Consider the following 26,193-nt stretch of genomic DNA (forward strand, 5'->3'; position numbering starts at 1 on the left):
ATGAATTTCGAAAAACTCACGAGGTGCGAGCCGGGGTTTGAACCCACGACCCTCTGCTTGAGAGGCGATAGGTCAAACCACTAGGCCACCACGGCTCCAAACATATATTACTACCTTAATCTACCCACCCGTAAACACAATGTTTGCAGTATTATCTAGTTGTAATTAATTTAATTCCAGATTTTTTTTTGTATTATCACGACTTTGTACGAAAGAGCGAATACCTCCTAATACAAGTGCTAAACTTAACAGGAGGATTCGTCAACAACAACAACTGTAAACACATTATTAGAAAATAAAGGTTTTTTGGGCCCCGAGTTTTTCGAATTTAAAATTTACCACGAATTATCATGAGCAATTAAAAGTTAAATAAAAGTTAATTATCGTGAGGAAATGAAAGTTGAGCCATGAAATTTTGCGTTTTTAATTTCAGGACAGTTTATAGGTACGTGGTGTTTTTAAGTCAGTTACGAAAAAGTAAAGTTTTTCAAATTACCGCCAAATGCGCGAGTCGGTAAAACTTTTGACGCGGCCTGAGAGTTGAATTACACTCTTTTTCATTAATCGGAGTAACTTGAAATTTGGTATATATACATATATTTTAGTAGGATAGCAATGCAAGTTACAGGGAGATGCAGTTAACAAAAAGTACAGTCAACCAATTTGATTCTTAGGCCATTACAGAACTGTGTCGTAATGACATTTTACGTCATTCAATAAACATTGTTATAGACAACTAATATTATTTACTACTAGCTTAAGCCCGCGACTTCGTCTGCGCGGATCTAGGTTATCGCGCGGTGGCGCCCTCTACCGGAATAAAAGGTATCCTATGTTGATCCTTGGGGTTCAAAATACCTATATACCAAATTTCATCAAAATCGGTTCACTGGTTTCGACGCGAAAGCGTAACAGACAGACAGACAGACAGACAGACAGAGTTACTTTCGCATTTATAAGAATAAGAATAAGAATAAGAATAATTTATTTTAGCAATAAAGTTACATAGTGCACAAAAAATTACAGAAATACACATTTGAATAAAATACAAATAAAATCATCTCACTTTTCGACGGCCTTCGCACTAGACTCTGGGTCTGTATCGCGAGTGCCAAATGAAGTTTTAAAAATACAAAATCCCTAAAAGTAATAAAAGTGAACTTACTTGAAGTGTGTGTATGATTGTGAGTGTGTACATATCTGTGCGTGTGTGTGTGTGTGTTTGTGTGTGGGTGTGTGTGTGTGATGTGTGTATGTATGTGTGTGTGTGTGTGTGTGTGTGTGTGTGTGTGTTTTTTTTTTACAGGCGTTCAATTGCAGGCTTTAAGGAGATCTTCCGTATCTTGGTAATTCAGTTTAGCTAGATGTTCTTCTATAGCACTTTTTAGCTTGGCAGCAGATAAGTTTTTATATAATTTATAATATTAATATATATTAATATATAATAATATATTAGTAGGGAAGTAGGGATGACAGGGTTCCATAGTGGCCTAGGAATCAAATTGGTTGACTACAGTCAGAAAGAATCCCATTTAATAAATGTTTTTTTCTCTTTCAGACACAGACAAGGCCCGCGAGGCGCGCGAGCTGCGTGAAGCCCCCGTGGCGGTCTGCTCGCAGCGCCGCGCCCTCTGCCTCGCTGCCGCTGTGCTATCCGCCATGTTTGCCAGCGCACTCATCGTGGTCTACGCCAGCCCTCAGCCAGGCCAGTACCCCCTGTATACAGACATAAAGACACTGTGGGCCGGTATTTTCGGTACCTATACAGACCCTGCATACCAATATATCCCTGTATACAGGCACTGTGGGCCAGTACAACTAGGTACATACAGACACTACTGCAAGCTAGTACCCCTGTATACAGAAACTGCAGGCCAACACCCCTGTATATCCCTGTATACAAGCACTGCAGGCTAGTAACCATGCTAGCGTTTATAGATACCTAGATGTAGGTACTTTTCTAATGTCACTCACTCTTCCAGTCACTTTGCCTTCCCTATTCAACATTATTATAAGTAATACTCGTACTGTCAGCTGAGTTTGATCTGACCACAGACTGTCCGTGCCTCGGGGAGAACCCTCTGATCCCGGGACAACCGCCGACGGGGTCTGATGCCAGCGCCACGGCCGCTAACAAGTGAGAATAACAAAAATACTTTACTACAAAACTTTTTGTCAATGACTTCGTTTACGCAGAATTAAAATATGTGCGTGCAGCTTCTTTCTCTCTTTCGCCACTATATGGTCATGGCATTGCATGAAACGGTGTCGGAGACCTTTATCGGTACCTTGGCAGATGATTTTTATAATACTACGACTCTACCAGGGACCGGATAGCGAGCAACGGCCTGGTGTTCCCGTGGCGCGGCGCTCGCCTGCCTACGTTCGTGATGCCGAAGCACTACAGTCTGTGGCTGCACCCAAATCTGACCACCGGCGAGCTAAGAGGTACTGTCAGTTACATTATCATATCAGCATAAGAGAGTGGGCCGTGGGACGAATGTAAATGAATTCTTTATTTAAATCACTTTATTTTCTTCAGGTGAAGTCTCAATAGATTTCAAAGTCGATCGGGACACGTCATTCGTTGTTTTGAACGTGCGCGACATGAACGTGACAGAACGCGCTTTGTTCAAGACCGGGGGCTCGCTCGGCCCCAAGGTTGCTAAGGTCCTGGACTACCCGCCTGCTGAGCAGACGTACATCGAGTTCAAGGTCAGTTGTTCAAAGTCGGGGTGTTGTTCAAGATTGGGGCTAGCTTGGATAAAGGTTCACTGAGATTTTGACTGTTCACAAGTTAATGTTATGTGTATACCTAATGTTCACAAATAAATTATTTGATTAATTGATTGATTGAACAAGCTGAACAGACGTATGTGTAGTTCAAGTTTAGTTCTTCAAATTTAGGGTTTTCGTTAATTAAAATTGGGTTTATGTTGTTTAAGTTTCGTACAATGGAGAGTCCTTCATTTGGTGACCACTCGATTCGCAACCTACAAGTGAATTTTGTTGGTATTATTGACTGACGCTGCCATCTGTCCTTAGTAGTAAAAACACAGAAACGAGAACTATAATACTGACTTGGTCTGCGATTACTATTTCAGGATAAACTTCGTCGCAAGTACAACTACACATTGAGCCTTCGATTCATCACGAAATTGGAGAGGGACGACAAGCAGCGCGGGTTCTTCTTAGCTGGCAACCATAGGCAGTAAGTTAATTGAATCAAACAATCACTCATTTATTTATTGTTCAGATGTTGACAAGAAAATAATGTTCCATTAGGATAGTATGCCACTGATTACTTAATTCAGTGTGTTAATAGAAACGTGGTGGTGCGAAAGAATGTTCCGTAATGTTTGAGTTTATTGTTTTAAACCTTTTAACTTTAAACGAAAGGAAAGGTTAGGACGGACAATATTCGAAAATAAAACATTATTATGGCTGCTTTGATTGCTTGCATAAAGCTACGATGCTAGTTAGGTACCATCAGCCAAATAAGTGGTCTATCAATTTTTCAACAAGTTCCTATCAAATGAATATGTCGCTAAAGTCAAACTTTCAAGTTAACAGACACGTCTATTGGCATTATTGTTTTGTGACATGCAAACGATTATCAACTTTAGGGTGGTAGACCACATATTTGGCTGATGGTACGACTGCTTAAAATAAATATCAATTGTTTCGGTTACAATTGAAAACTGATTTGGAGATTTAATTTCAAATCGTATTACTCGAAAATAAGTACCACTTCAAAACTACAGTTCAAATGAGATCTTAATTTATGTAAATTATCATGTGTATATTTACTATTATTTCCATTTTCGTAGCTGTTATGTTTAATTGTTTCTGCTATTTGTGATGAATAACTTGTAAATAAGAAACTATTGAATATTTGTATTTATTTATTTATTTACATATTGATTGTTATTGTTTTAGTCGATGCGCAGTGTCCCGCTTCTGGCTGACGCATGCGCGGTCGGCGTTCCCCTGCCTGGACGAGCCGCACCTGCGCGCCACGTTCCGACTCACCATCGTCAGGGACAGGTATTAACTATATGTATTTGTATTATTTGTATAATGCAATAATACTATAGAAACACAAACTATATTCTGTATTTGCTTCCTTTCTAATTTATACTTGTAACCCTCAGTGAATGAATCCGAGGCGCACTTGACTTCCGTTAATTTATCGTTTTCCCATCCCACAGGTTCCACGTGTCTCTTACGAATATGCCGATTGTTGCCACAGAAGAAGCTGGATTTTATTTGGGACACCGATTGGTAAGCTTTCTTGCCAGTTTCAGCTTATTTAAGCACTAAATGAACGACTATATTTTAATTAACGTCTCTGTGTGCAAAGTTTGCAGGCGTGAGTATGGTAAAACAAAGTAAATGCACTCGTTCAAAGTTAGGTTTTGTTCAAGATAGTGACGGAAGGATTGTGGTAACACAAAGCAAATGTGCTCGTTCAAAGTTAAGTTTTCTTCAAGGTTAATGTAGCGCCATCTAGTGACAGTACGAGAGTGTGATAACACAAAGCAGATGTGCTCGTTCAAAGTTGGGGTTTGTTCAAGGTTAACGTAGCGCCATCTCTTGACGTTGCGTGGGTGATACGTACTTGACTTATATGTATATCAAAAAAAGGAAAGGAACTGTAGAACTTGTAGAGGTGATTTTCTTTAAAGAGATAGGTACCTACAATTTAAATGAGTATCATTGGTATGGATAGCAAAGTATTCGAAAAACGTAAGGTATAAATGGTGCGATTAGTCAAAGTTATCTTACCTATAGGTTAACTCTATGGTTTGGGCAAGTTATTATTTATTTCTTCAGTGCAAGTTTATTAAGCGGAGAGCTTCCCACTATAATATTATAAATGCGAAAGTTTGTTAGTCTGTTTGTTCGTTTGTTAAGTCATCACGTCTAAACCGCTGTTCCCGCGGGAAAGCGATGAATTAATTTTACGCGGGTGGAGTCGCGGGTAAACGAAATCTTTGCATGTTGCTCAAACGACCTATCACCCGCAGATGCTTTTTTGGAGATTATTCGAGCGTGGTCACATTTTTTACGAATTGGCTGCAGAATTTAATGTTATTTTCGATTATTTGTTAAGAGTTCCTGTATTTCTACCAGACTAAAAAACTACATTAGTACCACTACCATGAGTTTAACAGTTACCGTACTCGATAGCGACGGCGTAAATTATTTGTAGAGGCGCTGTACAATTCTCCATACAAATAATTTACGCCGGCCCTATCGAGTACGGTCACTGTAAACTAATGGGTACAGCGCGAGAACTACCATGGGTAGGGTACAGAATATTCGGCCATTTTTACAGAAGTGTCGAGATAATGAGACAGTTAAAAAGCTCGATTAATCGCCCTTTTGTTGCATTCGACAGCTTCAAGACGAGTTCGCGCAGTCCCCCCCCATGCCGCCCCACATGATGTCGGTGGCGGTGTGCCGGCTGCAGCGGCGCGCGGCGCCCGCGCTGCCCACGGACGCGCCCGAGCCCAGCACGACGCCCGACACCACCGAAGCCAGCACGGAGACGCCCGAAGAGGACTTCGTGCTGCCTCCGCCTGAGATCAGCTTGTACAGCGATCAGCAAGTCATTTTGGATGAAGCGGGGTATGTTCCATCCGTTACAATGACTCTTTATTGTACACCACAAATAGTATATATTCAATGCCAATCTGGTCAAAATGGTTCTAAAATTGATGCGTCTGGACTGTACTTAAATTTAATGGGTACTAACAAAGGTCAAAAAATGTACTAAGGGACTACTAAAGTGCATCATCAACTTTCACACAATTCTATAATGAATGTTGATGCAGCTTGAACAATCACAAGTATAATTTAATATCTGGAAAATTTAAATAATATCTAAGTATCAACATCGTTTAATCAGTGTACAGCAAGTGTTGTCAGCCTCATTTTTTTTAATTTGCCGCACTTTGTCTGGGACAGCTTTCGTTGGTCAGAGTCTAAAATCAAACTTCTTCTGTCAATAAATTTCTAAAATTGTTTAAAAAATAAAGTGTATTTTTTAAAATAATTCTCTCTCGCTCTCTGTCTCCCCCTTTCACACGCATCATTAGATAGCGCTGTCTCAACCGACCGAACAAATCCACCCTGACACTTCACTTTCTATTCCAGCCCACTCCTCGAATGGGTGCAGAAGACGATCCACCAGTTCGCATACGAGCTGAATACCTCGTACCCCCTCCCCAAGCTGGACCTGGTGGTGCTGGAGGGGGGTGGCGCGTACGCCGAGGGTTGGGGCCTCATCACCCTCGCGCCTGCCACCCTCACTGATACCAAGACCATAGCACGGCTGCTGGCTCAACAGGTAAACGAAACATCCCTATACTACTATTCTTAGTATAAATAGTAGTGCAAATTCGTTAATACGAGAGTGAAAGAGACGGTACATACGATATGTACTTCGATTTTTGAATCTCGTAGTAGCCCCCTAGAGACGTAAATAAAAAGGAAGACTTGGGTTTCTTGTATGCGTTTTGAGATCAACCAACTCTTTTTCCAGTGGTTTGGTGGTCTGGTATCCCCTCGCTGGTGGAGCGCCCAATGGCTGCTGGAAGCGCTGACGTCGGTGCTGGGGCAGAAGGCCCCCCCGCTCGGGGAGGGGGGCGCCGAGCGGCAACAGGACGCACTGCTGCTGGACCACGTGCTGCCTGCGTTAAGGTAACGGAGGGATTATGCCTCTAGGGGACCAGTGTATGGGGTGGGGGACAAATGTTTCCCGGTCGGGGATGATGGCCTGAATGGCAACAAGACGTACTGCTGCTTGACTAAGTATAGCCTGCGCTAAGATTAGCGGGGATTCTGGGGGAACCAGGACCTGTATGGAGAGGGGGACTAAAGCCCACCGCTCTGGGATAGGGCGCCGAGCGGCAGTAAGATGCACTGCTGCTAGACAATGCGCTGCCTGCGCTACGATAAGGACCTTGGGTGGTGGGGCTACGACATGTATAGGGAGGGGGACAAAAGCTCCCCGCTCGGGGATAAGGGGCTGAACGACAACAGGACGAACTACTCCTGGACCTGAACGTGAGGGAGGACCCCATCTTGAGGGATTTTTACGGAAAAAAATAGCTTGTATTCTTCCCGGAGTCTTGAACTCTCTCCAGCTTAAGTTTTATTAAAAGAAATGAATTTAGAAAAATGTCTACTGTTGTCCTAAGCCCAGCCCAGAGTCCGGGGAGGGGAGGAATGTATCTATGCTTGCAGGTATGTGTTACAGTAACTCAAATATTTTGTCCTTGTTTGCAGACTGGATTCCAGCAGTTCAGTGCGCGCGGTGGCGTCCCCCCGCCTCGAGCGAGCTGACATCGAGTCCGCAGCGGACGAGCTGTCCCTGCATAAGGTGAGCAATGGTGGCAGGGCCCCCAGACTGTAAGTACGAGTAGAAGTAAGAAAGTATTATGTACTAGTTTACAATAATTATTATTCAATTCATTCGTGCCAGCTTTGTGAATCGATCTATGAACGTTTTGGGGGCCACATCTCATTCGAACATCAATCATTTATTCATTTGTATTTTATTGGTGGCATGGGAAAAAATTTCTGGGCTCTCAAGGTCACAGCTCATTAGAGCCACTCGTCACCCGACCAGCACCGCCTCGACTTGCGGCGCCCACTCGTTGTAGACAGGCGGTCCACGGGTGGACACCGCGTTGACGAGTGGACCTCGCGTGGTCCACGAATTTCCTAGTAGTCAGTATGGCGGCGAGCAGCGGGCTGTCACCGAGTGGTCCACTCGCCGTCCGCGCGTGGCAACCGCGCGAGTGAGGCGATCCGGTGACGCAAGGAGTTGATGTAGTGAGCGCATACAAATACAAATATATGAAGAATACTAACCGCTCGAGGCGAGGCGGTGCTGGGCGGGCACCGGGTGGCTGTAATGAGCTGTGACCTTTATTGTTTATATCAAGTGGAGTTTATTTTTGAGGTGAGTATTATTTGTCAGGGGGCTGCCATAGTGAGCATGGCCATCGAAGCGGCGGGCGAGGCGGCCGGGCGCGCGGCCCTCGCGCGGCTGCTGCGCGACCACCGCAGCGCCAGCGCCGACGCCAGGTTACTTTCGACAAAAGAAAAAAAAACATGCCCGATAATTACCTCGTCATTTTGATTACAATGAGGGCTATCGCGAATGAATTCGCCGCTAGAGGCGCTAGTGTAGCGTGAGGTCTCCGAAATGTCAAATCTCATAGTGTTTGGGTGAGCTACGCGGGTTTATTTATAATAAGAATTTTTTTGTGAATATTTTGCATAACCTGAAATTAATTATGGCAATTATTAATTACGGGGCAATGAATGTCTGTGTTTTGAGACAGTTTTGTCTTTCGGAAACTTTTGTCCTCCCTTTTTTTCCGAACAAAACGGGACTTAGCAACACTGTGGTTGCTGGATATTTTTATGGTACGGTTTTAAGGTGTTTTAAATATGATTTTAATCTAAACTTTGTTTTAACGCCCGTAATAACAGACTCTGAAAGCCACACTTAAAAACCTCACGCAACAGTGCGCCATCTAGTGAGACAAGAAACGATAGCCCTCATTGCCGCGGTCACAAGTACACCGAAGCTTAGTGTAGGGTGTCTATCTGTTTTATGTGTTTATCTACATCTACACCCATATCATAAGTCCTCTATAATGCGTTCATAAACTGTTGGCAATGACCAGCATTAAACAACCGATTTTAATTTGACAACTTTCTTATCTGTGGTGTTAGGTAACAGCAATATCGTAATGTTCATTACAGTATCAAATGTAGTACTGTAATGAGTTTCAAATTTGGAACAGCTGTCAAAATCAACACAATTTAAATGGGCCTCTATTCTGGTATCCTTAGACACATTATTTTCTCGATACGAAATGTCACTTTGATATGTTTTTAAATATAAATCGCACGACAATTTGATCTCGGGCGACATAAGAATAAGGACTTTTACTGATTTGTTTGTGTCTTAAAAAAAACATTCGTGACAGAGATTTGTCTTGCCGCCATTCCTGTTGTCATTTTGTTTGTTGTTTATTTTTTGCTGTGTTGTTCTTTAAAGTTTATAAAAAATAATTCCTTTGTCTGTTTTAATTTATTTATTAAGTATATTAGTTTAACACCTACGTATATTATGGTACTGGTACATCAGAAGACGTATTGCCTACTAACGTTTCTGACGCTTGCAATCGCAATGAAATGACAGATTTCCCATACAAAAACTGTCATTTGATTGCGATCGCGATCGTGAGAAGTATTAGGCAATATGGCCTCTGGTCAGTAATGCAATGCAGGTCATTTGTCATCGGTTTCTGAACCCATCTTAGGGTACTTATAATATGTGTGTAGATAAAATATTGTATGCAACTGTTTATAAAACGAGGCGAAGCTCGTGTTTTAAGAAGCCCTATTATGTAATAGTTGCATAAAGTACTATTGTGTTACAGGGACTTGTGGCGCGCGCTGCAGCGGCCGGGCGCAGGCGGCGCGCCGGCCCACGCGTGGGACGGCTGGTGCGAGCGCGCCGGGTACCCGCTGCTCAGCGCCGTGCGGCAGGGGCCGCCGTCGGGCTCAGGCAGGAACGGTGAGGGACGGAGGGGGGACCAGGGGGGGTCATGGAGGACTTGTGTGTATTGTAGCGCCCTCTAGCAGGAACGGTGAGGACCATGAAGACACGGGAGGATCCAGGGGGGTTATGGGGACGTGTGTATTGTAGGGACCTCTAGCAAGAACGGTGAAGGCCATGACGGCAGGGGGATCCATGGGGGTCATGAGTAAGGTTGTAACGGAGGCCTTCTTAGCGGTGGCGTAGGCGGATATACGATTTCTTGCGGAACTTCCGCAGTAACGGAGGCGGAGGCGAAGTTCCGTTACAACCCTAGTCATGAGAGACAAGTGATTGTAGAGAAGGGAAATCTGGGCAACGACTGGAACGTAAAGGAAAAAATACCTATGGGTACATTTCGTTATCATTTAAATCAAGTTTTACAGGAATGTATGTGGGATCGTTTGAAGGAAAACAAACTTTTAAACGAGAAGTAAAAAAGTTTATTAAAAAAATTAAATATGGAATACGTTAAAGATATAAATAAGCAGAAACACAGAAAACAGAACTAGCACGGCTCACCCGATCGTAACTCAACTTAAATCCCTTTCACTCACTCGCTCGTCTCATTCACTCCACAATATGTCTTCGGTCATTCGGTCGCTCGTTTACATCAAATCATTCGAACAGTAATCCACCCTCATTCCCACATGTATGGGGTCACTTAATAATTAAACGTGTTAGAGATTATATTATATTTGCAGTTTCGTGATGACAGCAGACCCGCCAGACCCTGAGCCTCCGATGCTGAACTATCTCCTGACTCTGGACTTGAGGGCTGACCTCGAGGAGCTGTTCTATGAGCCAGGTACGATGCTGTACAATGGTATGGTCAAGGACTTTAATTAATGCGATGTCACTATGACGTTTATTGTGAAATGGTTTCATAGTGGCGCAGGGAATTAAAGTCCTTGACCGTACAATACAAATAACGGGTAGTGCAACGAGAGTTGAAGTGAATGAATTACACACACACACACACACACACACACACACACACACACACAACGTACTGATTGCAAATAAGAGGAATGAATGATATGATGATAAAATTTAAATGTACTTAAAATAAATAAAAACACACAGTAAATATATGAAGCCGTAGTGGCCTAGTAGTTTTCAATTGTCAAAGGGTTCAAACCCCGGCTAGCACCTCTGTGTTTTTCAAAATTCATGTGCGGAATTACATTTGAAATTTATCAAAGGCTTTGCGGTGAAGGAAAACATCGTGAGGAAACCTGCACAAACCTGCGAAGCAATTCAACTGGGCGTGGGAACTATGGCCCAAGCCCTCTTGTTCTGAGAGGAGGCCTGTGCCCAGCAGTGGGACGTATATAGGCTGATGATGATGAGTAAATATATTTCCTGTTTTGTTTCAATTCGTTTTTCTATAGATGAAACTTTTTGGTATATCTTGCAATGGCTGTTGCACGGTGCGAAAAAAGAACACTAATGTCAAAATTCCGCTGTCATTACATGACATGATGTTGTGTGCATGACTTCAACTCAGGGGGAACTACGAAATTCGAAAATCGAAGTTCGTATCGTACCGTCCCTCTCACTCTCGTATTAAATTATATTAGCGCCAGCGGGAGGGCAAGAGACGAAGTACGCGCACTACCTGAGGTATAAGAAGGAAATATATAAGATAACCCGGGGCTATTGTAGCTGGGGGATATTGTATCTGAGCCGTCTGATGGCGTCCTTACGACGCCATGTTCGCCATGTTCATGTGTGTTGTGTGAAGACAGTCTTCTGGCGAACACAACGTAAAATGGGCGAGAAGAAATGGGCTTCAATAGCCCCAGTTCTTATAGTGGTTCGGTTTAGGTTTTGCGTGACAAAAGACCTTGTGCGAATGACCTTCCTTTACAGAAAACCTAACCGACACCATCGAAGACGAGAACGCGACGACCACGTCCCCGCCCCCCACCACCCGGCGGCCGGTGGTCAAGACCACGAAGCCCCCGCCGGCCCCCAAGTGGGTCATCCCCGTGACCTTCACCGTGGGGCCGCTGGAGCCCGAGTACACCAGCGAGAATATCACTAAAGTCTATGGGAATATCAGTGAGAGCGTGCTGCAAAATGGGACTTGGTTAGTATAATAGAATATAATTGATTTATTTGGTTGAAAATACAAACTGAAATATAGATGCACAGAAAAACCAGAAAAATAAGACCATCACTGGGAATCGAACCTAGGTCCTCGGTATTCCGTACCGCGTGCTATACCGCTACACCACTGATGGTCAACGGTACCGACACGAATTTCCCCTATGCACCTCATATCTCAGCTTGTTTGTTTCTTATTTAACCACTTAAGCAGTGACGCTAGCGACATCTATGCCGTAGCCCTCATCGAGAAACTTTTTTCGGCACTCCATTGGAACTAACCGCTCACCCGGACAAGAGATATCGTTACTAAGCAATCAAATTAAGATTGGTTTTTTGGAATCTTTTTGTATTTTTTATTTTAATTCCAAATTTTTACTTTTACGGTCATCCCGCATCGTGGTGTTAAAAAAGTTTGTATCTACATGAAATCTTAATTTAAACATAACAGTAGTTAACAAAGCACCAAAATGGATAACAGTCAGCAAATGCCTATGTCTGAATTTCTTCAGTAATGGCGCTGATTTTCAGGGCAACCAACAATACAACAGAACAAATTATAAAGCTAGACAAAACTAAACACGTGGGGGAGATGTCACAGGTCAATGAAAAGCCAAATAAAATAAAAGGAAAATTATAACCATAGGTATAATCAACAAAAAGTTGGAAAATCCCCGACTTTGTCATTTTAACGTTCAATACCTCAAAAACGGCTTAACCGATTTTGATGAAACATGAATCATCGCTAGAAAACTTTATTTCAAATAAAAAAAATCGCCTTCAGATCGGTCCACCCGTTTAAGAGCTGCGGTGCCACAGACAGACACACGTAGTAATAATTAAAATATAGAAGGTACTCGTCAAACTGATCAACATTAGTTCAGCGACTTTTAAAAATAATTCGTTTTTTATTTTTATCACACTTTTAAGTTTATTCGCAGAAGCAATGTAAAGCGAAATGCTTGATGTTTGTAGCGTGACAGGCGACGTCAGTTGGGTTCCAGGATGGCGTACATTGAATTTACGATTAAGTTTATTAAAAAAAAACAAAAGTTAAGTTTTGATTTTAATTAAGTGGGACCATGATGATACAATTACCGGTGGTCTATAGAGCCTCTGTTTTTAACATCAACCCCGGTTCTGGGCCACTATACCCATCTTACAGCAGTTTTGACATTTGACACTAAATTAAGTTCCATATCAATGGATCATCATCATCATCATCAGCCTATGTTCGTCCACTGCTGGATATAGGCCTCTTCCATGGCACGCCACTGAGCACGATCCTCGGCTACTCTCATCCAGCTCTTGCCAGCCGCCCTGCGAAGATCATCGATCCACCGAGTCTGAGGACGTCCTACGCTATGTTTGCCGATCCGTGGTCTCCACTCAATCAATGGATATGAAAATGTAATGCAATAATTAATTGAAACTGCGGTTGCAATCGTATTCCGATTTTTCTCGATAGCACACGGCGGCCACGCCGTACAAAATACGCGTTCTTGAATCTACAAAGGCACGACGATGTCTGTACACACGTCAATGTGTGCGTATGACACACAGGGCTGACTATCGCAAAACCCTAATAAGTGCTACCAATGACATTTAAAGGTACTTAAGAATATGTAGGTGTGGCTTAGATAGTGCAAATAAATGTAATAGTTAATCTTACCTTTTTATTTAAACCTACTTAAAATGTGCTTGTCTGTGTATTTAAGCATTATTATTTTCAATTACAATAGATATACGACTACAAACTTAAACGAATTATTTGGTTGGTAGTTATTTCATGTATTAATCGCGATATTTTCAGAAATCATTATTTATTTAGAAAAAGGAAGTAGGTAGGGTACCGTTACCATTTCGCAAAATTACTGCTCCCGAACTTGGTGCCGTGCGGCCGACAAACATCGCGTCGCGCACCCGACTGCTTTCCTGCGGTTTTCCTGCAATCTGCGCTTGAGGGGTGGGGTAACTCGAACCGGTGCGGGGCGGAGCGTGGCCATTCTGTACGTTATGCAGCATTACTTAAACGTCCACGAGCTCATAAGGTGCTCGTGAACCCTAAGCAAGCTGACATAAAACAAACACGTAGAATTTTGCAGTAAAACACTTTTTATTTAAGAATTAAACAGCCGCACTTTAAAAGAAAAACTCACAAATAACTATAAAAAAAACACAAAAAATAAACAAATTGTTATAAAAAATTAACCAAAAAAATATATATAAAAATAAACACAAAAAAGGAACAGATTTTGGTATCACACGTTGTTAGACAGAGCTGTTAGTGAATTAGGTACGTAAGAAAATTATAATTTGTACGGTTATGAAAAAAAAAAAGTTAATCAGCCGCAAGCCAAATAAATCCAACATTAATACTGAAATGCGCCTTTGTAAAGGCCTTTTTTTAATTTTGAAAAGGGAATCATCCCCTAAAAACCTATACAAAAGACAATATTAAAAACTTAGGTAATCCCTGAAATGATGTAAGCTAGTACTAATGACTACATGCATGTATTCACCGGGTGACCAACCTAAAATCTATAAGAGCGAAAAAAACTATTATACGTTTGTCTTTCATATATGATATTAGCAAAACATTATTGGCATTATTTTATAGGAGTGATTAGGTTATTTAAACTCTTTTTAAACAGTTCACCACGAAACGGTATGCTCTTCTGAACCTCCACGCTAACGGATCCCACGGAGCAGTAGACGTCACACGCTCCAGTCTCCCGAGATTAAACGTGCGGATAATAACCACATGGCGACACCCATCACGAGTAGGTGGTAGATCAGGGTGTGAGTAGGGGTATAGGTAGGACTGAAAAGAGAATTTTAATTAGCCCACAACAAGGAAAAGACCCAAACTAACACGTCCCTAGACAACCACGGAATCAAAACTTACCCGATGAAAATCGGCAGTATCGGAGAAATCGTTAAAACGCCCAGTCACACGGGCGTGCAGCAGAAAAGCAGCGGGCAAACGCTTAACATCTTGCGGCACAAGCCGGCCACACACAATTGGTAAAATCACTTGTACTGACTCTGGTAACAATCACTACACCAAAGGAAAAACTGGTTGCAGAATATTTTTAAATCAAAATTCCAACTCAGACGAGAGCTCTGCGCTATCCAACATGTGATCAAAGAATCGAGGCCAAAAACAAAAACATCAGTCGAACCAACGAATCAAAGAATTCAATTTTCAAATTTCAAATCAGAAACCAAATGTGTACTATAAAAGAGTTAACTGCCACAACCACAACAACCGGCCAGTAAAAATGCTTGGAAAATGAACAAAAAGTATGCAACAAGCAACTCGCATGCAGCGTTGTAATGCTGCAGTTAGTACTATTATATATTCGGTGCCGATAAGTACCGGTATTTACTGGTTTAGGCTCCTACCGTCACTCGAAGGAGATTTCATTTTAGTTCGAAGTCTGCTGCCTGCTCGTGTTAACGTATAAAGTACAGTTACGCATACTTATAAGTTAAAAATTTACCGTTTTGTTTACAGGTATGACGTCGGCAACGAAACCAAGACTGGCAGAGGTTCGCGCTGGGCGGAGAACATTACTCATCTCATATGGATGAATGACACTGAAAGTAAGTGCTTTCAGTCTATTTTTAGGGTTCTGTAGTCAACTAGGAACCCTTATAGTTTCGCCATGTCTGTCTGGCTGTCTGTCTGAGTTCTCTGTTGTCTGGCTAAACTCAGAGATCGTTAGTATTAGAAAGCTGTAATTTGGCATGAATATACATATCAGTCACGCCGGCAAAGTGGTAAATTAAAATATTTTTTTACGGTACCTCCCATAGACGTAATGGGAAGGGGGGGGGGGGGTGATTTTTTTCTACTAACCCTATCTTAAATCCCCGCCCTCTAAATCTGATGTTGGGTGGAAAAATTTGAAAAAATTCAGGATGGTATTAAGTATACCAAATTTACAAGGAAAGTTATAACGGCTAAGATTCCTAGAGAATTATTAGTAGTTTAAGAGTAAATAGCAGCCTAACGTATAAAATATATCTAAACTTGGAAGTCCGTACACAATACGAAATCCTTAGAAAAATATTACTTGATTTTTTCGTAATGGCTACGGACCCCTATCCTGGGCGTGTCCAGCACGCTCTTGGCCGGTTTTTATATCGATATTATATAAGCCAGAAGACGACAGCTAGACATAGCCGTCTCCAAGGTACGGTCAAGGAAACTAAATCACGTACCAGGGTAGAACCTTTGTGCTAGTAATGTCACGTTGGCATCCTATACATTTACCAGATAATTAATTGCGAACTTGATTATGAAAAGGTTCCACCCTGAGAGTTAGTTGCAGGGACGTTTTGGTTAGCTTAAAAGGTCAAATCCCACTAATATTATAAATGTGAAAGTTTGTAAGTCTGTTTGTTTGTTTGTTACTTCATCACGTCTAAATTACTGAACTGATTAATATAAAATCCAGTATACAGATAGTTTGAGTCACGGAGAAGGATATAGGATATTTTTTATCCCGGAAACTTCCATAGTTCTCGCGGGATAGCGAAAAACTTATTCTGCGCGGACGGAATCGTGGGTAACGGCTAGTATGTACTAAAATGTTATATTAAAAAATCAACATCATATTTCTATCATTTTTACCACATTCGTTCAGTTATAAAAAGTATAATGGCGACTTCACTGCATTTCTTGTGCTAAATGCCACGAGAATCCTAACCTTAAATATTGGTCTTAATGGTGTTGTTTTGGTTGCAGTGATAGTCCCCGACCTGGGCAAGCACAAGTGGGTCCGTTACAACGTGGGCGCGCGGGGGCTGTACCGCGTCGCGCCGCAGGACCCCAGCGCTGGGGAGGTCGGTCACTACAAATACTAATTAACTAAAGCGCTCGGTTTTATGCGATAACCGTGCAACATCAATTTGCATGAGATAATCTGATTACCAAACATGCGCTCACCGCGTAAGACGATGTTTGGTAAAACAATCATCGATTATTTTCGATTATCTGATGCAAATTGATCGCAGTTTCTATCGCATAAACCAACCGACTGCTTAAAAATCAGTTACTTTGCTTACTCGCGACCTCGTGATAGCTACATACGTCTACACTAGCCTTAAAGAGCACTAGGTTGTATACCTTTTATATACAATTTCAGTCAGCTGAGGCAGCCGCGAACCGAGCCGCAGCCCTGTACGACAGCGGAGCGCCGGCCGAGCGCGCCCTGCTGCTAGACGACGCTTTTGTACTGAGTCGTGCCGGGAGACTGCCGGCCAGCCGCGCCATCGCTGCTGCTGGTACGTTGACGGATGAACAGACATATGGGAAGGGGGTTGGTGTAGACCATGCTCCTATTTAACATATCTCGAAGTGCGAATCTGCCAATTATAAACCTTTAGACTTGCAAGAAACATCGTGCAAGTTGAATTACTTTGCAGGGCTTAGATATTAGTATGGACCAGTCAACGAGCAGAGCTGATAATATAAATGTTCAGGATGGACAAGTAACAGAGCGAGAATCAGGATGAACAAGTAAGAGAGCGATGTTCTGGATAGATGAGTAACAGAGCGATGTTCAGGATGGACGAGTAAGAGGGCGATGTTCAGGATGGACGCGGAACAGAGCGATGTTCAGGATGGACGAGTGTCGAGTATGGGAGTGATGTTCAGGATGGATGAGTAAGAGTGATGTTCAGGTTGGACGAGTAAGAGAGCGATGTCAGGATTGAGAAGTGAGAGAGCGATGTTCAGGATGGAGGATCACAATTTAAAAATAACTTGTATTTTATTACGTTAACTTTAAAATAAATCTCATAGCATTATTGTTTTTTCATGTCTCGGTAAAAGGTTCAACAGGTAATGGATATTCAAATCGAAAGGACACAACTACACTGCGTGTTTGCGCACTGTGCCTTAACCCGCAAGCAATAAGCACTATAATTTGCAAAATTCACTTTTGGCTTGATCACCAAAGCACCAAGGTATTGTATCAATATCTATGTATAGCAAAATACTTATTTTATGGCAAATTTTAGCAAAATATTGATAAAGTGATATAAAACCCGAATTCTCCGAGATAATCCTAAGATTTGATATAAGAAAAAAGTCCAAGATACTGAAAGACTTGCCGTTATGGAACCTTAACATAATCAGATTAACTCCTCCCACTCCAGCTTTTTCACTTACGAGTCACATAAAAAAAAAAAAAAAATTATAACTGTTTATTTCATAACAATTTTACAATTAGTTAAGTGATATTCCTAGCTAATCTTTATTTTTAAAGATTTTAGTTGCTAGGCTATGAGTTGCCCATTAAGTGGTTAAAGGCCGTTAGTGTGGAGAAGTGGTCTATCTACCTCGCCCTCGCCCTAATATACACATGATATCGTTCTCTCTTGAGTAACGCCGATCGTTTCTTTTTTTTATAGCATTAAATATAACATTGTAAAGTATAGGTATATGTTTTAAGTTTCCTTTTATTAGTATCCACATAATCACAATCACCTTAGAGAATTCAGGTTTTCTTATTACGTGTAAAAACAGGCTGCTTTAAACACAAATATACGGGCAGTGCACCACTTGTTCCAGCCCGGCTCAGCACGGAGACGCATTGGGCCCCCTGGCGGGTGGTCCTGAACCACCTGTCGTGGTGGCGCGAGCTGCTGCGGCTGGCGTCCTCGGGGCCACCACTGAATCAGCTGCTGCAGAAACTACATCCTCAGACCGTCACCATTTACACTACTCAGGAGATGGAGGCGTTGAATGAGGATCAACTGTGAGTCCTTTTTAACTCCCGACGCAAAAAGAGGGGTGTTATAAGTTTGACCGCTATGTCTAAGTGTCTGTCTGTGGCACCGTAGTGCTTAAACGGGTGGACCGATATGAATGCGTTTTTTTTTAAATCAGCGTTAAGCGATGGTTCTTAGATATGTTTCATCAAAATTGGTTCAGCCGTTTTTGAGATATTGGACTTTGAAGTGACAGTCGAGGGTGTTCCAACTTCTTGTTGGTTAGGTTAGGTTATCTTTTATCTTTTTAATTCGGGATTATGCAATACAGAATACCACAGGCTGTTATGCCTAAGAGAGAAATCTATTCGGCCCCTAACCCTTTCGAACCCAGCCGAGTATGAAAAGACTTACGAAAATGGACTTTATGTACAATACGTGCCAAGTTCAAAATTCAAATGTAAGAGTTATGACAGTGGACCCTATGTACAATCCATGTCATATTCAAATTCAAATGTAATTAACCCGCACAATTGTATCGGCTGGGATCGAAAGGGCTAACCGTTCATGAATTGATTTCGATGAGTTTTGTTACGCGAAAGCGAACCTTGCAGTGGTTCTTACAGTACTTACCCGGCCATAAAGATTGCACATCGGTATTTGGAAAGATACTCGGCTAATTTCGGCTTCGTAGAGCGTTGTCACACACTACTTATGTGACGTTTGTCAGTCGTTGTACAGGTGCAATAGAGCACGGACGCATTTAGATGAAAATTTGTAACAAAGAGTTTTTGAAACCCCCAAAACTGAATTGTACGATTAGGTTGGCATCTTTAGGAAAAAGAGGGAACTATTCCTTTTTCTAGTAGTTGCAACAGCTCTCTATAGATATCCGAAGTTTACATGTCATTTTAATTTGACGTAAACTAATTAAGTCCATAGTGGTGCAGTATTTATTTGTTATAAAATGTCACTTAATGCGCCGGGTGGCTATGTTTGATAAAAGTTGCGTTAGCGGTTTTTGAGATATTAAACTTAGTTTTTATTTTTTTATTTTTCTGTCTTGTAAAAGAAAGTTGCAACAAAACTACAGCATTTTATAGTATATAATTGTTGCCTCCTACCAGATGGCTGAGTGGTGCGCTGTTAACCGCCGGCGTGGAGTGGGAGAATGTTCAGGTCACCAAACAAGCTGTGAAGCTGTTTGATGCATGGCGAGAGAACAATCAGTCCATACCGGAGATATACCAGGAGGTGAGGGCTAAAGGGCTGCCTCCTGTCAGGTGGAGTGCACTCGCGGTTTACCAGTATGTCGCTGCATATGAAACTTGTGCAGGTTTACAAAAATGCACATTTAGGGAAGGCGGGTTTTACCAGTCTAAGTCGTAATTACTTAGGCTGCCTGTTCACTAAAGCGGAGGTAGGCAGCGGAGCGGAGCAAGTAGTAATGCTGAGTGGAGTTCCGGATTGTATTTGTCCTTAGCCGCAGAGCTGCGAAGCAGAGTTGCGGAGGCGCGCGCAGCGAGATAGTAAAGCGGAGTGAAGTTGCGGACTGTTTTCCAATCGCGGAGTTTCCCCGTTCCCCGCTCGCGTTCGTTTCTGCACTCTGCTTCCCGATTTTGTATGAATTTCATGCAATTCTATTGGTGGATTTTCCTCCAGTGGAGGCAGGCAGCCTCCTAAGATTTGAGGATTCGCGCTTAGAGACGCGTCTCAGCACATAGCCCTTTCGAACCCAGCCGAGTATGAAAAGAGTAACGACATGAACTTTATGCGCCAAATATGTGGTCTGCCACCCTAAAGTTGATAATCGTTTGCATGTCATTAAATAATAATGCCAATAGACGTGTTTGTTTAAAAATTGATAGACTACTTATTTGGCTGATGGTACAATCCATATCAAGTTCAAAATACAAATGCATGAGTTACGACAGTGGAACTTGTGTACGATCCATGTCAAATTCAAATGTTATTAACCTGCACGATTACCATGACCTACCAGGGCGTCGCCAGCCGATGGCCCAGGGGGGGGGGGATGGGCAAGTTGATATGGAGAATGAGAAAATTATGAATTATAGGTACCTATTTATTGAAATTGGTAAATAATTTATTTGATCAATTAAGCAAGTCATGTCAAAGACTTAGGACTGGTTTGGTTGCTTTACATTTGGCAACTTTTAAGAATCTCTAAAGCTCCGGTTTCCTAGGATCAGCGGTGCCGTCATGTAGCGGCCGTGATGAGGCGGCGAATGACGTCACTAGAACGTTGTCTATGTAGGCGGAATAATTTTGTTTACATGGACAACGTTCTGGTGACGTCATTCACCGCTGTGCTGACAGCACCGCTAATCCTAGGAAACTTAACCCCGGGCTTAACCAAACTCCCAGGCGGCGTTCACGGCGGGCGTCCGTACGTACGGCGCGGCGGGCTGGCGAGCGTGCTGGCGCGCGCTGACCGCCTCGTACGCGGCGCCGCGGCCCACGCACAGCCACCGCGCCTTGCTGGCGGCGCTCGCTGCGCCGAGGGACGACTGGCTCTTCTACAGGTAACGAAAGCTGTCCACGAGAAGCCGCATAAATTAAAAAAAAATGAGGCTGACAACACTTGCTATACACTGATTAAACGATGTTGACACTTAGATATTATTTAAATTTTCCAGATATTAAATAATACTCCGGACTCTTCAAGCTGCATCAAAATTCATGTAATGTGTGAAGGTTGATGATGCACTTTAGGAGTCCCTTGGTTGATTTTATGATCTTTGTTAGTGCCCATTTACGTACAGTCCAGACGGATACATTTTTGGACCATTTTAATTCTAACATTATCTTATAAAATTTGCATTTTGAGGATGGTAGGAGGTTGAAATAAACAAAAAATAATGTATTTTTTCATATAGCAGAAGTATCAAAATTATCTAAGCTAGGTTAGAATGACAATATGACAATTTTGACAGTCTCAAAAATGATACCAGATTAAAGTTTCGTAAAAACGCGACATATATCGTAGGCCCTAAAGGATATGACCAAATCACGGAAGATGTTAAAATGGCGAATCCATTTTGTCATTTGCCTAAAAAGAAATGACGAAATGACGAAATCAGCCAAATAAGGCAACGATTTTTTTCGTTTCACCAGATTTGTTTAGTAGTTTGATGTAATCCCTGAAACACATCAGTGAGTTGACAAAACTAATCAAAAACATCTGAACCCGCTTCTACGTCGTTAACAATAGTCGTGTTCAGATATTTTTAATCAAATTTTTGCTCAAAAGTTTATGAACTCAACTGTTACTCGACTGTGTTGTTTGGTGATTTGATCAAGTCTCTGAATTGGTTACAACGAACATCCTATAGTACCGTCCTGCTCACGTTAATAACATTTGATTGAATAAGAGACACTGTGCAATTCTTTTGGAGAAATGATGGGACCATGTCTAACAGTGAGCATCTTTCAGCAGCGAAAGATATGAATGAGCGATGATAATGTTATGTAGATGATAACGTTGGACGTTGTTTTGTGCAGGTTCGCTTTCACAGCGCTGTCGAATGAAGCACAGCGCAGCCGCGAGTGGAAGATGTGGGCCACGGCGCTCACGGCTGCTTCTTGCAGGTAACATCCTACTAATAGAAAATACAAACTGAAATATAGATGCATAGAAAAACAAGGAAAATAAGACCAGCGCTGGTGGTCCAGTGGTGGTGTAGTGGTATAGCACGTGGCAGGGGATACCGAGGACCTAGGTTCGATTCCCAGCGCTGGTCTTATTTTTCTGGTTTTTCTATGCATCTATATTTCAGTTTGTATGTTCGATATGGGCTTTACGGGATGACCGTAAACGTAGCAAAAAAATTTGGAATTGAAATAAAAAATACAAAAAGATTCCAAAAAACCAATCTTAATCCTACTAATGCTAAAGTTTGTGAGTATGTGTGTGTGTTTGTTACTCCAATTCACATTGGTTCATATCGCCAAATCTTAGGGCGCTTGTCCAAAGAAACAGTAAGACACACATAGTCACTTGAAGGTTGTGTGCAGCTTGCTTTCATCTTGCGTAAAAAGGGATGGAGCCTGCGTCATCGGGCGTGGGCTACACTGATAGGGCTACTACGAAAATCGAAGTTCGTGTCGTACCGTCCCTCTCACTCTCGTATTAAATAATATAAGCGTCAGTGGGACGGTAAGATACGAAGTTCGAATTTTTCGTAGTAGGTATAGGGCCAGTTTGATTCGCGACCGTCAATTGATTGACATCATCATTCGATCATTTTTAGGGTTCCGTACCTAAAGGGTAATAACGGAAACCCTATTTCGCTGTCCGTCCGTTCGTCCGTCCGTCTGTCGCCAGGCTGTATCTCATGAACCGTGATAGCTAGACAGTTGAAATTTTCACAGATTATGTATTTCTGTTGCCGCTATCGCGCTATAACAAAAAATACTAAAAACAGAATAAAATAAATATTTAAGGGGGCTTCCATACAACAAACGTGATTTTATGCCGTTTTTTGCTCGATATTAATAATGGCAACATTTAGACGCTTGAAATATTAATAAAATATTAAGTCGTATATTCACTTTAAAAAGGAATAATTAAAATAAAATATATACGGGGGGCTCCCATACAACAAACGTGTTTTTTTGCTAATATCTTATGTTGTATAGATAATGGCACGGACTCGTCATGCGCGAGTCCAAATCGCTCTTGGCTGGTTTTCCTTTTCCTTTCTCTATTAGTATATTGCATGTCCGTCCGCTAGATGGCGCGGCGCGGCGGGCGTGTGGCGCGTGCTCCGCGCGGCGCCCGCGCTGCCGCCGCCCGCGCTCCACGCCGCCGCGCGCTGCTTGCACCAGCCCTGGGACTACTACCGGGTGAGTGACAAAGCACCATCATCGTCGTATCACTTAGCTACTTTAGTTCTGCAACTTATAGATTTAATGCAATTTTTAATGTATCGACGCAATACAAAATTGACAGCACATTGATAAATGTTATCTTAGGCAGTTGTCTCACCGCCAGCGAGGAAACGATTGGCTATCGACTATTTTCTCGCTCAAGAAGCGAACAAAAGATATAAGATCCTGTGTGAGTAAAAGAGACACATATATTAATAGTTGATCGCTGGCTGTTCATACTGTCGGCGAGAACTCGCTCTTACATCTTTTGTCGCAGCGACAAGAGCTATAAAACTCTCTGAGCTATAGATACTCGCTCAGCGATGTCAGCTTGGCGGCCGCCCCGCACGAGCGAGTCGAGTGGAGCGAGTAATCGCCCGTCGCACGCGAACACTCGCTCACAGCCGAGCGACAAAACTACACTCGCTTCTCGCTGCTCGCCCACTCGTTTCTAGTTACTCGCTCTACTTCTCTCATCGTCGGCGGTGGGACAAGTGCCTTTGAGATGTCAAATAAATGACGAAGTTATTTAAAAGCGTAACGTAACCCCCGTAATGGTGATACCTAACACCGCCATTTCGGATACACTGATTTAACGATTAAACTTGAAGATCAAGAAATTGTCTAAATTCAAGTTGAAAATGGTACAAAACAGAAGTAGCTTAGTTACGCGAGAAGAATCGAACCTTGAATTTAAAGACCCGTGGTCAGAAATACCCTGTATATTTTTAGGAAACCTATGTCCCGCTTTGTTGACGATATCATACCTACTGTTTCAGTTTAAAGAGCTGTATGGCTCACAACGCGGCGCAGCGGCCGCACTCGACAGCATCGCTCTCAACGCGGCCTGGCTTGTCCGCGCAGACAACGACCTCTTGCGGTACTTTAACGCGGTCAACAAACAGTAAGAACATGGACATTCCACTGGGTTTATGTCCAACAACAAGATTGACGTTTTAATCTGGACATGTGTCAAAAAGGATAGGTTTCAATGTGGATTGCGACTGTTAGCATGATGTTGTTGTTCATAAAACAATGAGGCGATATTGTCTAACAAAATCGGAATCACGATCGTTTTCACTTCTTTCTGTCACACGGCGTAGGATGAGGGTAGAAAGAGACTATTGCGTTATACAATACGGCCTCTGAATAGTCCCGAAATGGCTGTTCCAAAGAGCATATCCCATATCCACCAATAAAGAATTTGAGTTTGGAATTGGCTTAGTTATAAGTGACAGAAATGTCAAACGAGCCACACGATACAAACGCCATCTAGCGATATTCTGATATTAGCTGTTGACGTATATTTAGGTACAAGTGACCAAAACACTAAAGCAGCAGTGAAATGGCTATCTTCGTAAGACTCAGCGTAGTAATTAAGGACTTACGTCCAAGTAAAGGTCAATATTTATTCTTGATTGGTATTGTTCTAAATTCTGATAAACAAAATTTGTCATCTCGTTATGTCGTATATGGGCCCCACGATATTTATTTATATTTAAGATTGCCACGACACTTCGTTGCCGTAAAGCAATATAATTTGTGAATATGACAGATTAACTGGACGCTGTATAGCAAGGGTGACCAAACTGATCAACCAGTGGCGCAGTCAATCGTGGCAAAGTAGGTATGTACAGTCATCAGCATTAATATCTGCCACAGCGGAGTGTGCAAAAATATCTGACACGTCCTTCCCGCCCTAGAAATAGAGTCGTATCAGATATTTAAACACGCTTGTTGTGTCAGATATTGGTGCTGGTAACTGTAAATGCTTATGGCGAAAAACGTCTATGGAAAATAATGATTATTTAATTGGAGGCAAAGGTTTTGGTACCAGCTTGCAATGCTTTTATTGAATATTGATACAGCTCTTACTGTTTCATACCGGATTATGTACTGTAAAACATGCCCCAAGGTTTCCTAGAATATATGACTAACCACATAATCAGTTATATTAAAGAAATAGTGAGTAATATGTACAAACAGTCATATTATTCCACCTCGCTCTCCATAATTCGGTGGGCTATGGGAGAGAAGTAGAAAGATAAGAAAATACTGTGTTTGGTGTTCCCACCCTTCTCATTTTGATAGAATATCGTGTCTTTATTCAAAAATTTAATCGTACGTGGCGTACATTTGAACGTTTTCGTAGCAAAAGCCACAAATTGAATAATGATCCATGTATCGGGCATTACAAAAGGTCTACATTGGTTCATAGACCATCAAAAGCACACTTAGTTAACCAAGACTGAACTGAAACAAGTTGTCAATGTTCAAGAAGATGCGTGTACATCACATTAATAAACCAAGAGCCCGCGATGGCTAGATCTTCGTTAATTAGTAAAAGTTAAGTTTTTATAATAGTTAGTTAGTTTTTATTGTTCCTAACACATTGAGTTTTATTATATGACAAATTCGAGGTTCAGTTTTACTCCTTTGCTACCTGTTGCCTACCAAAGCCACCACTATCCAAATTTCATCGTTCGGGATCGTCCTACTTGTGTTAGGAACATAAAAAAAGAACAACTTTTTATAGAAAAACAAAGGTCTGGCCGTCCCAGGCTCTTGCTTGCTCTATAGTAACGTTTACAAAAACGTGTTGATATCTCAGGGAGTTGCTAAGAAGGAATTTCTATTGAATGTTTATGGATCACTATCAAAATTTGACCATTTCTTTCAGTTCTGACTACAATAGCCAGTTGAGTTTGCTCTTGATTATACAATTTAGTGTTCTTAGGTCACGGCGGTGGTCCATTGCCCTCGAGTACCCTATTTGGGATATTAACCTTAAGAATGTAAATTAACTATACCTTCGAGAACGTGTCGAAATGATA

The 26,193-nt window shown here is 42.0% G+C and overlaps 1 protein-coding gene across 1 annotated transcript in view; it reads left to right on the plus strand.

The window, feature by feature from the left end:
• The window catches only part of LOC141444556 (leucyl-cystinyl aminopeptidase), a 33,335-nt gene extending 9,065 nt beyond the window's left edge, over positions 1 to 24,270 (plus strand). Inside the window, 25 exon segments of the mRNA XM_074110118.1 lie at positions 1,559 to 1,705; positions 2,056 to 2,137; positions 2,327 to 2,448; positions 2,543 to 2,715; positions 3,105 to 3,211; positions 3,940 to 4,047; positions 4,212 to 4,284; positions 5,405 to 5,634; positions 6,163 to 6,355; positions 6,551 to 6,708; positions 7,297 to 7,390; positions 7,994 to 8,100; positions 9,471 to 9,568; positions 9,571 to 9,607; positions 10,333 to 10,436; positions 11,504 to 11,723; positions 15,261 to 15,349; positions 16,497 to 16,594; positions 16,897 to 17,035; positions 18,327 to 18,513; positions 19,594 to 19,720; positions 20,855 to 21,012; positions 21,992 to 22,078; positions 23,224 to 23,335; positions 24,139 to 24,270. Coding sequence (XP_073966219.1) covers positions 1,559 to 1,705; positions 2,056 to 2,137; positions 2,327 to 2,448; positions 2,543 to 2,715; positions 3,105 to 3,211; positions 3,940 to 4,047; positions 4,212 to 4,284; positions 5,405 to 5,634; positions 6,163 to 6,355; positions 6,551 to 6,708; positions 7,297 to 7,390; positions 7,994 to 8,100; positions 9,471 to 9,568; positions 9,571 to 9,607; positions 10,333 to 10,436; positions 11,504 to 11,723; positions 15,261 to 15,349; positions 16,497 to 16,594; positions 16,897 to 17,035; positions 18,327 to 18,513; positions 19,594 to 19,720; positions 20,855 to 21,012; positions 21,992 to 22,078; positions 23,224 to 23,335; positions 24,139 to 24,267 — 3,179 coding nt within the window. The 3' untranslated portion in view covers positions 24,268 to 24,270.
• The last annotated feature ends 1,923 nt before the right edge of the window (positions 24,271 to 26,193 follow it).

This window comes from Choristoneura fumiferana, chromosome 30 (genome assembly GCF_025370935.1).
Source record: "Choristoneura fumiferana chromosome 30, NRCan_CFum_1, whole genome shotgun sequence".
NCBI classification, from domain to species: domain Eukaryota; kingdom Metazoa; phylum Arthropoda; class Insecta; order Lepidoptera; family Tortricidae; genus Choristoneura; species Choristoneura fumiferana.